The sequence below is a fragment of the Oncorhynchus keta genome, chromosome 1, assembly GCF_023373465.1.
Source record: "Oncorhynchus keta strain PuntledgeMale-10-30-2019 chromosome 1, Oket_V2, whole genome shotgun sequence".
Taxonomy (NCBI): Eukaryota; Metazoa; Chordata; class Actinopteri; order Salmoniformes; family Salmonidae; genus Oncorhynchus; species Oncorhynchus keta.
The window spans coordinates 45,679,456-45,692,677 of record NC_068421.1 but is presented as its reverse complement, the minus strand read 5'-3'; the positions used below and the strand labels follow the sequence as shown (position 1 = coordinate 45,692,677).

Here is a 13,222-nt window from a genome sequence, read left to right as displayed (position 1 = left end):
CCTAAACTGGCTAGATGCCCTCAATCTCACTCAAATCATCAAGGAACCCACCAGGTACAACCCTAACTCTGTAAACAAGGGCACCCTCATAGACGTCATCCTGACCAACTGGCCCTCCCAAATATACCTCCGCTGTCTTCAACCAGGATCTCAGCGATCACTGCCTCATCGCCTGTATCCGCCACGGAGCCGCAGTCAAACGACCACCCCTCATCACTGTCAAACGCTCCTAAAACACTTCTGTGAGCAGGCCTTTCTAATCGACCTGGCCCGTGTATCCTGGAAGGACATTGACCTCATCCCGTCAGTTGAGGATGCCTGGTCATTCTTTAAAAGTAACTTCCTCACCATTTTAGATAAGCATGCTCCGTTCAAAATGCAGAACCAAGAACAGATACAGCCCTTTGGTTCACTCCAGACCTGACTGCCCTCGACCAGCACAAAAACATCCTGTGGCGGACTGCAATAGCATCGAATAGCCCCGTGATATGCAACTGTTCAGGGAAGTCAGGAACCAATACACGCAGTCAGTCAGGAAAGCTAAGGCCAGCTTCTTCAGGCAGAAGTTTGCATCCTGTAGCTCCAACTCCAAAAAGTTCTGGGACACTGTGAAGTCCATGGAGAACAAGAGCACCTCCTCCCAGCTGCCCACTGCACTGAGGCTAGGAAACACGGTCTCCACCGATAAATCCATGATTATCGAAAACTTCAATAAGCACTTCTCAACGGCTGGCCATGCCTTCCGCCTGGCTACTCCAACCTCGGCCAACAGCTCCGCCCCCCGTAGTTCCTCACCCAAGCCTCTCCAGGTTCTCCTTTACCCAAATCCAGATAGCAGATGTTCTGAAAGAGCTGCAAAACCTGGACCCGTACAAATCAGCTGGGCTTGACAATCTGGACCCGCTATTTCTGAAACTATCTGCCGCCATTGTCGCAACCCCTATTACCAGCCTGTTCAACCTCTCTTTCATATCGCCTGAGATCCCCAAGGATTGAAAGCTGCCGCAGTCATCCCCCTCTTCAAAGGGGAGACACCCTGGACCCAAACTGCTATAGACCTATATCCATCCTGCCCTGCCTATCTAAGGTCTTCGAAAGCCAAGTCAACAAACAGGTCACTGACCATCTCGAATCCCACCGTACCTTCTCCGCTGTGCAATCTGGTTTCGAGCCGGTCACGGGTGCACCTCAGCCACACTCAAGGTACTAAATGATATCATAACCGCCATCGATAAAAGACAGTACTGTGCAGCCGTCTTCATCGACCTCGCCAAGGCTTTCGACTCTGTCAATCACCAAATTCTTATCGGCAGACTCAACAGCCTCGGTTTTTCGGATGACTGCCTTGCCTGGTTCACCAATTACTTTGCAGACAGAGTTCAGTGTGTCAAATCAGAGGGCATGCTGTCCGGTCCTCTGGCAGTCTCTATGGGGGTGCCACAGGGTTCAATTCTCGGGCGACTCTTTTCTCTGTATATATCAATGATGTTTGCTCTTGCTGCGGGCGATTCCCTGATCCACCTCTACGCAGACGACACCATTCTATATACTTTCGGCCCGTCATTGGACACTGTGCTATCCAACCTCCAAACGAGCTTCAATGCCATACAGCACTCCTTCCGTGGCCTCCAACTGCTCTTAAACGCGAGTAAAACCAAATGCATGCTTTTCAACCGATCGCTGCCTGCACCCGCATGCCCGACTAGCATCACCACCCTGGATGGTTCCAACCTTGAATATGTGGACATCTATAAGTACCTAGGTGTCTGGCTAGACTGCAAACTCTCCTTCCAGACTCACATCAAACATCTCCAATCAAAATCAAATCCAGAGTCGGCTTTCTATTCACGCAACAAAGCCTCCTTCACTCACGCTGCAAAGCTTACCCTAGTAAAACTGACTATCCTACCGATCCTCGACTTCGGCGATGTCATCTACAAAAATGGCTTCCAACACTCTACTCAGCAAACTGGATGCAGTCTATCACAGTGCCATCCGTTTTGTCACTAAAGCACCTTATACCACCCACCACTGCGACTTGTATGCTCTAGTCGGCTGGCCCTCACTACATATTCGTCGCCAGACCCACTGGCTCCAGGTCATCTACAAGTCCATGCTAGGTAAAGCTCCGCCTTATCTCAGTTCACTGGTCACGATGGCAACACCCATCCGTAGCACGCGCTCCAGCAGGTGTATCTCACTGATCATCCCTAAAGCCAACACCTCATTTGGCCGCCTTTCGTTCCAGTACTCTGCTGCCTGTGACTGGAACGAATTGCAAAATCGCTGAAGTTGGAGACTTTATCTCCTCTCAACTTCAAACATCAGCTATCCGAGCAGCTAACCGATCGCTGCAGCTGTACATAGTCTATAGGTAAATAGCTCTCCCTTTTTCACCTACCTCATTCCCATACTGTTTTTATACTGTTTTTATTTATTTACTTTTCTGCTCTTTTGCACACCAATATCTCTACCTGTACATGCCCATCTGATCATTTATCACTCCAGTGTTAATCTGCAAAATTGTATTATTCGCCTACCTCCTCATGCCTTTTGCACACATTGTATATAGACTGCCCATTTTTTTCTACTGTGTTATTGACTTGCTAATTGTTTACTCCATGTGTAACTCTGTGTTGTCTGTTCACACTGCTATGCTTTATCTTGGCCAGGTCGCAGTTGCAAATGAGAACTTGTTCTCAACTAGCCTACCTGGTTAAATAAAGGTGAAATAAAAAATACATAAAAAAATGTATGTCAGGAGAAGTGCAGTATTATAATAAGGAGATGTATACTTGGAATATGGAGGAGGAATGGAGGGAAAAAGAGAGGCAGAGGAGGTCTAAGAGAAAGAGGGAGGAAATGGCTGAAAAAAGGGAGATGGTTTGTTAAAGAAGAATGGTAGAAAGTGTAAACAAAGTGAGATGAAGACAGGAGGAGAAATAGAAGTGAATGATGTTGAAGTGATGATGTCGAGGCTTGCACCGAGGGTCAGGATAAAGATGAGTCTATGACAGTAGGAGTGAAGTTTATGGAAAAGGTGGACCCTTTGGCTGATCCATTTGTGGTTTCAGGGTGGATGAAAACAGAATTGGGTACTGTGGAATTAGTGAGTAACCAGAAGGGGTCTTGCAATAATTGTTTGTGTTTCTGCTGGTCAGAGGAAGAAGGCGCTCGGCGTTAAACGAATGGGTGCAAGAAATGTGAATTGTTTCGCTCTCTCCAGAAAAGGGCACCATTGAAAGGAGTGGTTACTGGGATAGCAGTAAATGTAAAAGTTGACCAACTGAAGGGGAAAATTCCTGTGTGAGTGATGCTTGTCGTTTGGTGCGACACAGACAGGGTGGCGAGAGTGGGGAAACAGAAGAGTCATTGTCTGTTCTTTTGAGTTCTGATGTTGACTATTTGCCCGACAAAGTGATGTTAGGATATATAAGTTACCCTGTACAAGCTTTCGTGTCAAATACATTACGTTGTTACAGGTGTCAAGCTTATGGGCATTTGGCAGCAGTGTGTAGGAGGGAGGTTCCTAGGTGTGAGAAGTGTGCAGAAGGGCATGAGACAAAGGAATGTGTAGCATTGGGGAAAGTGGTGGTATGTGTTAATTGTAGGGGTGCCCAGGCGACTGGGGATCAGAAATGTGTCGTGTGAGAGAGGGAGGTTGAGGTTTCAAGGGTTAGAGTAGTGCAGAAGTTGTTATATTCTGAGGCAGTGAAGAAAGTAGAGGAAGATGGGTCAAAAGGGAGGGATCTTGAGAGGAGTGGTGTTAGCAGTAGATCTGTACCAGTACAGAGGGATAGACCAACAAGTGATATATGTTTCAGTAAGAATTGATTTTTAGCATTTATAGAAATGGTGTGCGAGACTTGACATCAGAAGAGTTACAGGGTGTGTTAAGTGGTGATGTCCCATCCTTTCAGGCTGTTGGCATGAGGTTGGACTAAATATATATATATTTTTTGTTTGTTTGTTTTTTAAATATTTTACCCCTTTTTTCTCCCCAATTTCGTGGTATCCAATTGGTAGTAGTTACTGTCTTGTCTCATCGCTGCAACTCCCGTACGGACTCGGGAGAGGCAAAAGTCGAGAACCATGCATCCTCCGAAACACAACCCAACCTAGCCGCACTGCTTCTTGACACAATGCACATCAACCCAGAAGCCAGCCGCACCCAATTTGTCGGAGGAAACACTGTACACCTGGTGACCTGGTCAGGGTGCACTGCACCCGGCCCGCCACAGGAGTCACTAGTGCGGGATGAGACAAGAAAATCCCTGCCGGCCAAACCCTCCCTAACCCGGAAGACGCAGGGCCAATTGTGTGTCGCCCCATGGACCTCCCGGTCGCGGCCAGCTGCGGAGCCTGGGCTCGAATCCAGTATCTCTGGTGGCACAGCCTTAGACCACTGCGCCACCCGGGAGGCCCTAAATATATTTAAATAGTGGAGTAGGGTGGTGTTATTCTTTTGTGAGTGTAGTGTTAAGGTATTTAAAAATATATTTTTAAAAATTAAAAACATTTTTTATTTTTTATTAAAGGAAAGTATAAGGGAGTTGTACTCCAATCTCAGTGGCGGTAATGCAAAATATATTGGATGCCAACTGCCGTTAAACCTCATAGAAGAAGAAGAAGAAGAAGAAGAAGAAGAAGTTTAGAGTAACACGCTTCGCGGACGTGATTCGTTAGAGGAGAAGATCATGTGACCAAACCGAAACCATTATGGCGACCACCGTACAGGTAACAGCCCGTGTCTGTTTGTGACTTTTCGTCGTCAACTTCCTTTATCTTGCATTGGATTATGGTGGATTTTGCACAAGGATATACGTTATTGAAGACGGGGCATGAGGAGATGGAACATTTTGTGATCGCAAGACGGGAATTTATTTAGAAGGAACAGTTTGTTAGCTAATCAGCTAACCGAAGAGCTAGCTAGTTACTATAGCCAGCTCAAGTTTGAAAGTAAACATCCGCTGATTAGTGTGTGCATATGTTCGCCCTTTATCCAAAACAAACGCGGTTGCACAGCTGGTTATTTCAAATTGCAACTGGAATGTGCCCGACCAACGTGTTTGGCAGGTAGTTGTGTTCGCTAGTAGAGCTAGCTTTGTTATGCTAGTTAGCTAAACTGGCTAATTGAACCGAAGGAGAAGTGAACGCATCCGAGGACGAGGTAGCTAACGTTATCTAGCTAGCTATGTACCCTTTGCTGGCCAGACAAAGTTAATTGATCAAGACAGTGGACCAACTCGAGTAAGAGCTGTATCATGGGTCTGGTGAACCTTGTCTTTTTGCACTATTGGGAAATGTTTCGATTTCATATTCTTCCTCCTGGACCTAAATTTCTTAATAGTCCATTCAGTGATACGGTTCCTGGCGGCATGTATCAACTTTGTGAATAAACTACCCATGATACTGACCAACTCAATGGTGAAGTGCTGGAACTTCACTGTGTTCTGTATGGTTGCCATGATGGACAGCGTATCACTTCTGGCCCAGGGGACAGTTAACATGTTAGGGCGCTGGCTGCAGCTCTTGGGAGGTATTTTGGAGAGTTTCAAAATGGTGGGCTACTTGTCCTCACATGTTCTCTTGCATGTCAGGGATCTCTTCCACCGTGGGCTGCTGTGTGGCCTCTGCTTGCTGCAGCAGGTGTGGGAGGGCTGTGGCATTGCAGTCAGTCTGGTGCTCTACCTGGTCAACACGGTGGTCAACCTGCTGCTCATCGGGACCCAGAACGTCTACTCTGTTGTAGTCAGCATGTGGGAGGCGGTCTCCTACCCACTGCAGAAGGCTATGGAGCTCACCCTCACACTCTTCACCTTCCTCTACAGCAGCCTGGTCGGCACCTCAGTCGTACTCTGGACTCCCGTCAGGCTTGCCCTGGACTTCCTAGGCTTGCTCGGACACATTTTCGTCAGCGTCTTCCTCCTGAACATTTATGGCCTCATTCTCACGGCTGCCATTGTTGTCACCGCCACAATCTACATGAACCCTGAGCTGACCCGTCTTGGAGCCCGCCACGCCGTCGGTTACTTCAACTCTTTCCCCACCCTGCAGGTCCTACAGAGGGTGCTCCATCGGCTCTGCATGCTGGGGAGGGGCGTGTGGCAGAGGCTTCAGCGGCAGGCCAGCCTCCTATACCAAACGATAACACCAGTCTACAGGAACATCAGAGTGAGGGGTGAGGGCCACACCAGGCAACCTGAACCCAGTGACAGAGAGCAGAGGGCTCTTCCGGACGGTAGAGCAGGAGACACTGCACCACACGCTGAACGCGCTGCTCGGCCTCGCCAGCTAATGGATGACCTGTGGGACCTAGCATTCCCCAGCTCTAGCGGCACATACAGGCCTATACAGAAACATAAGCTCTCCTCAGAGGAGGGGGGCACCAGCTCCAAGGGTCCCCCAAAGGACAGCCTACTGACTCTGCTCCAGGAGCAGGAAGAGAGGAAGAAGTGCATAATCTGCCAGGACAGTACTAAGACAGTGGTGCTGCTGCCTTGCCGCCACCTGTGTCTGTGTCGGGACTGTACCAACATATTGCTGCGCCAGCCCATCTACCAGCAGAACTGTCCGCTCTGCCGCCATATGATCCTTAATACCATGGATGTGTATCTGTGAGGACCGAGCACGAGGGAGGGGCGTGTGGCCCAGGCGCTGCATTGTTAACGTGTTGAATCTCAGGTTTCGAACCGAGCAGAGACTTTAGGCTACATCTACACTAGCAGTTCATTGCAGCTCAGGCACACTGCTATCCAAGTCCAGTCCACTGTGCTTGAGTTGCTTGTCGCCCATGGCTGATGTCTTAAATGATGCCTGTGTTTTGTTCAGACAACCATGGCAGTGCTTGCCTACATTTATTTTTATACTTGCTTGTTCATATTACTGAACACTTCACGGTCATTCAAACTGTATGTGGTGTGTGAACTTAAAGGAATGCTTGCTGTGGTGTGTAGCAGTTCATTTCCTTTATTCAGCATAGGTTCAGTTTGAACACATTCAATGGAAGTTTAAAGCGCAGGCGTCAGTACAGTACGAAATGTTATCGTAAGAACACATTTTGTAGCCTATGCTTAGATTTAAATGGTGACAACCTCTCAAATGCAATTTGTCAAGAGCCAATATTGTTCCAAGCAGTTCATATTCAGGGACCTGTAAAAAGTGTGAAATTATTTTCTATTGTGGGATCGGGGTTAATTTCATAACCTATGGTTGTCTAAAAAATATCAGTGTCAAGAGAAATGATTTACCAGATCTATGTCTTGTCATATTACACAGGTTTGTTTTGTTCTAATGATTATGCCAACATTTGGATCACTGTAGTGTAGCCAGTTCTTTCCACTATGCTGACATATGAACGCTACCTAATTTATGCTCCACACAAGGTATATTCTCCTTTATAGTTATTGTAATGTTTTTGTCTTGTGATCAGACTGTTCAAAATGACCACCTAGTCAGTAATGGCTTCATAATTCCTTGTTTCTATTTTTTTCTCTTTGCTCAAAATAAGTATTGATCAAAGCTCTGTGAAATCCATGTTACACAAACTGCAAATGGTTATTGAATTAGTTTGCAAGTGTTGGAGAAAAGCCCGTTTAAGTGACAATAAAAAGGCATATTTGATATGCCTTTTTTTGGACTAAGGTTTCATAAATACATCTTGGATAGGCTCTGCCCGTAAGATTTTTGGGGTCAAACATGACGGAGTGACTTCAATATTGTGACAGACAACCTCGAACGTGAACCACACTGATGTCCTTCTGTGGTTGTTTTAGTCTCATTGACATTGTGTAGCCTACAATCATTTCCTAATGACTTTGTTCCAATTAGAATTCTTAACATTTCTGTTATTTCAACAGGTTCTGTAATCACTCATTCAATAATTTTGCCCTTTATCCCTTTTATCTAGTACCAAACCAACTATTTTCAAGTTTTCAACCATTTTCTTAACAGCCCCATTTTCTTTATTTTTATAGTAATTATGAAACCAACAATTGTCTATGATGTGACATCTTGATAAAAATCTGGAGAGAAAAAGTTGGGCCCATGAATTGTCTGTGACGTGACATTGTATTGATACTAATCTATGAAAAAAGATGGGCATATATTTTAGTCCAGAGTAAATCCTAGGTTATATTCTGAGTTGACCTCTTTTCCTGTCAGGTTTCCCCAAAGGCCTTTATTCATTGCGTGACATTCCTATCTACAGATACAGTGGACTCTTATCACAGACCAACCACACATGTGGCCATTCACACAGCTTATTTTATCTAGGAAGACTGACCTGTGTATCCGGGGGACATGAAAGGTAGCTGGTTCGAATCCCGAGCTGACTAGGTGAAAAAAATCTGTCTGTGCCTTTTAGCAAGGCACTTAACCCTTATTGTTCCTGTAAGTCTCTGAATAAGAGTCCGCTAAATGACTTAATTGTAAGCCTGTATTTTGTTTTAGAAAGGTTTATGAATGTGGCCAGACTCACTAATGCGAATGACAAATGTCTGTGAGACAATAAACAAAATATCTTGGTACTGTTTTCTGTCTTTTTCTATTGTGGGAAAACCATTTATTTTCTGTATTTTCACTGTTTACTTCGCGTTCCAGTTCAGAGCAGTCAATCGACTGTTTTTGTTACAGACTGGGTTTACCAGCTTGTTTGAGCAAACCTAGGCCCTGATTACAATCCACCAGAAAGAGAACCACGGCCAGTTCTGTTTCACAGGATATTTTGCTCATCATCATATGAGATAATCAAGGCTATTAATTATCTACGACATAATCAAGGCTATTATTTCCTTGTTGATAAACCAATGTTGAATGTGTAATTGATTCCGGTCCTCTTGACCAATGAATCCCCAAATAAGGGTTTCGCATTACACGCACTAGACATTGGTAACGTGTTGTGTCAAATTCCGTGATGAAAGGACAGTGTTTCCAACATACATTTTGAGTTAAAAACCCATATTTCCTACCATTGCTATGCCACCATTGCCAAGATTTCTATATTGATCCACCACTCTGAAGTTCACTAAACTGCTAGATTTTCGTGAAAACCAAGTAGAATGGAGATGTTGAAGATTCCATATACAGTGCATTCGGAAAGTATTCAGACTCCTGGACTTCTTTCACATTTTGTTACGTTACAGCCTTATTCTAAAATGGATTTATTAAAACATTTCCCCCATCAATCTACACACAATACAAGGCGAAAACAGGTTTTTAGACAGTTTTGCAAATGTGTATATATGAAAAAATGTTACATAAGTTACTTACATAAGTATTCAGTCTCTTTACTATTTGGTATTTTATTAGGATCGGCATTAGCTGTTGCAAAAGCAGCAGCGACTCTTCCTGGAGTCCAGAAATGAGACTTGAAATTGGGCTCAGGGGCATCCTGTTTCCATTGATCATCCTTGAGATGTTTCTACAACTTGATTGGAGTCCACCTGTGGTAAATTCAATTGGACATGATTTGGAAACGCACACACCTGTCTATATAATGTCCCACAGTTGACAGTACATGTCAGAGCGAATACAAAGCCATGAGGTCGAAGGGGGAAGGGTACCAAAAATGTCTGCAGCATTGAAGGTCCCGTAGAACACAGTGGCCGTCCATCATTCTTAAATGAAATAAGTTTTTACCCCCAAGACTCTTCCTAGAGCTGGCCGCCCAGAAAAACTGAGCAATCGGGGAGAAGGGCTTTGGTCAGGGAGGTGACCAAGAACCTTATGGTCATTCTGACAGAGCTCCAGAGTTCCTCTGGATGGTTGTCCTTCTGGAAGGTTTTCCCATCTCTGCAGCACTTCATCAATCAGGGCTTTATGGTAGTGACCAGATGGAAGCCACTCCTAATTTAACGGCACATGACAGCTTGCTTGGAGTTTGCCAAAAGGCACCTAAAGACTCTCAGACCATGAGAAACAAGATCGAAATCTTTGAACTGAATGCCAAGTGTCACGTCTGGAGGAAACCTGGCACCATCCCTACGGTGACGCGTGGTGGTGGCAACATTATGCTGTGGAGATGTTTTCAGCAGCAGGTACTGGGAGACTAGTCAGGATTGAGGGAAAGATGTACAGAGAGATCCTTGATGAAACCTGCTCCAGAGTGCTCAGGACCTCAGACTGGGGCGAAGGTTCACCTTCCAACAGGACAATGACCCTATGCACACAGCGAAGACAACGCAGGAGTGGCTTTGGGAAAGTCTCTGAATGTCCTTGAGTGGCCCAGCCAGAGCCCAATCAAACATCTCTGGAGAGACCTGAAAATAGCTGTGCAGCGACGCTCCCCGTCCAACCTGACAGAGCTTGAAAGGATCTGTAGAGAAGAATGGGAGAAACTCCCCAAATACAAGTGTGCCATGCTTGTTGCCTCATACCCAAAAGACTTGAGGCTGTAATTTTTTTTTTTTTGAGGTGCTTCAACAAAGTACTGAGTAAAGGGTCTGAACACTTATGTAAATGTAATATTTACATATATACATTTGCATAAAGAAACCTGTTTTTGCACTGTCATTATGGGATATTGTTTGTAGATTGAAAATTATTTAATCCATTTTAGAATAAGGCTGTAACATAACAAAATGTGGGAAAAGTGAAGGGGTCTGAATACTTTCTGAAGGCAGTATAAATGTAGCCATTATGCTAACCCTGGTGATAATATCTCTGAATGGGAGAAAGTAACCTTCCCCTTCCCTAGACTTCCCCATCTGTGAGGAAGTGGAAATCCCTTCCTCCCTTCACTAGAGTTTTGTGTTTTTATGACATCACGGACTTAATTCCCAAAGTCCCTTCTAAAATAGGGACTCCACACTATATATACAAAAGCATATAAACAATGTAAAATGTGCAGTTTTGTCACACAACACAATGCCACAGATGTTTCAAGTTTTGAGGGAGTGTGCAATTGGCATGCTGACTGCAGGAATGTCCGCCAGAGCTGTTGCCAGAGAATTGAATGTTAATTTCTCTACCATAAGCCGCCTCCAACATTTTAGCAAATTTGGCAGTACTTCCAACTGGCACCGCAGCCCATGTCCTCCACATCCAACTTCTTTCCCTGAGGGATTGTCTGAGACCAGCCATCCCAACAGCTGATGAAACTGTGGGTTTGCACAATGGAATAATTTCTGCACAAGCTTTCAGAAACCGTCTCAGGGAAGCTCATCTGCATATGCTCGTCGTCCTCACCAGGCTCTAGACCTGATTGCAGTTGGGCGTCGTAAACGACTTCAGTTGGCAAAAGCTAACCTTCGATGGCCACTGGCACGCTTGACAAGTGTGCTCTTCATGAATGAATTCGGTTTAACTGCACCGGGCAGATGGCAGACCGTGTGTATGGCGTTGTGTGGGCGAGGGATTTGCTGAACGCTGTGAACAGAGTGTCCCATGGTGGCGTTGGGGTTTATGGTATGGGCAGGCATACGCTACGGACAATGAATACAACTGCATTTTATTGATGGCAATTTGAATGCACAGAGATACCATGACGAGATCCTGATGCTCATTGTCGTGCCATTCATCCTCCGCCATCACCTCATGTTTCAGCATGATAATGCACTGCTCCATGTCGCAAGGACCTGTACACAATTCCTGGAAACTGAAATTGTCACAGTTTTTCCATGGCCTGCAACCTCACCAGATGTGTCAGCCATCGAGCCTGTTTTGGATGCTCTGGATCGATGTGCACGACAGCGTGTTCCAGTTCCCACCAAAATCCAGCAACTTCGTAACAGCCATTGAAGAGGAGTGTGGCAACATTCCACAGGCCATAATTAACAGCCTGATCAACTCTATGCGAAGGAGATGTGTCATGCAGCATGAGGCAAATGGTGGTCACACCAGATACTGACTGGTTTTCTGATCCACGCCCCCTACCTATTTCCATTACATGTTTCATTTTCACAGAGCACAATGTTGTAAGGGCTCCCATGTAGAATCAAATCAAACTTTATTTATCAAACAATGTGCGGGGTACAGGTTAGTTGAGGTAATTTGTACATGTAGGTAGGGGCAAGGTGACTATGCATAGATAATAAACAGCAAGTTTGCAACAGTGTAAAAACAAATGGGGGGTTCAATGTAAATAGTCCGGGTGGCCATTTGATTAATTATTCCGCAGTCATATGGCTTGGTTAAGGAGCCTTTTGGTCCCAGACTTGGCACTCCGGTACCGCTTGCCATGCAAGTAGCAGAGAGAACAGTCTATGACTTGGGTGACTGGCGTATTTGACAATCTTTTGGGCTTTCCTCTGACACACCTAGTAATAATGCCTGATTTAGGGGCGAGCTTGCATGTGGGGGAAACAACTGGGTAGTTAAGGGACAACAAGTTCACAATGACACAGAGCGCAAGTAGTCTCACAATGGTTCAAGTAGGATGACACTTAACTAGCATTGACTTGACATGTGGAGTGGGCTTTGTTGTGTCAACAGTATTCGAATGTGTGATCCGACTCTACTCCTGACAGTTCTATTGCAGCTGACCAAACAATGCATAGGATACTGGTGTCATTCAACATTTCACCATTAAACCCTATGGAAAACGTTTGAGGGACCTTGATAATTTCAAAAGAATCCAAAAGCTTTGGTCAATCTGACCAGCCCCACTGGGGAAACTGGTTGAATCAATGTTATTTCCACGTCATTTCAACCAAAAACTCTATGCGAAGACACTATTGAATCAACATGGAAAACTGTTCATTTTTTCATGTTAGTTGACAAGTCAACCAAATGTTAATCAACACTAGATGTTAAACTGACGTCTGTGCGTGAGCATGATCTACTTGAGACAATAACAAAGGAAAACAGTGCTATCCCGGTATAGTTTTCTGAGCGTTTCCATTGCGTCATCCACTATAGCGTACAGTTTGATGACATGATCCGCATTATGACATCTGACCTATAAACTGCTGTCAAGGCAAATGGCCGCCGTGGAGAGACACCGGAGATTCCGTTGGATCCATTTCTTTACGATCATGAGTGACCCTATCTTGGATAAGTGTTTTGATTACGGAACCAGCAAGTTACTTTGAAGTGTACTGTGTTGCATTGAGCATTGACAGCCACAGACAAGAGGGTTTACCGTGGCTTTTTCCACTGCCCCGAGGTTCGTCTTGGGGTTGTTCCCGTTCCTTATACCCCTGCCGACGGGTGAAGTGAACACCCTAGGAATCCCATCCAATACCACATTAAGCATTATCTCTCATCAGTCTCCATTCAATGT

General features: G+C 45.2%; 2 protein-coding genes across 3 annotated transcripts in view; both read left to right on the top strand.

Annotated features, from left to right (window-relative positions):
• LOC118386320 (glutamate receptor ionotropic, kainate 4-like) overlaps positions 1-13,222 on the top strand; it is a 440,995-nt gene that overhangs the window by 63,785 nt on the left and 363,988 nt on the right. The gene's annotated exons all lie outside the window — the stretch shown is intronic.
• Positions 5,407-6,621, top strand: LOC127930602 (E3 ubiquitin-protein ligase RNF26-like). Its single transcript, XM_052520221.1, has one exon. It carries the CDS (start codon positions 5,407-5,409, stop codon positions 6,619-6,621), a length of 1,215 nt encoding a protein of 404 aa, XP_052376181.1.

Bases quoted from the DNA above. Each gene is read 5' to 3' on its own strand.
- LOC127930602 (XM_052520221.1), top strand. From the start codon at position 5,407: ATGATACTGACCAACTCAATGGTGAAGTGCTGGAACTTCACTGTGTTC.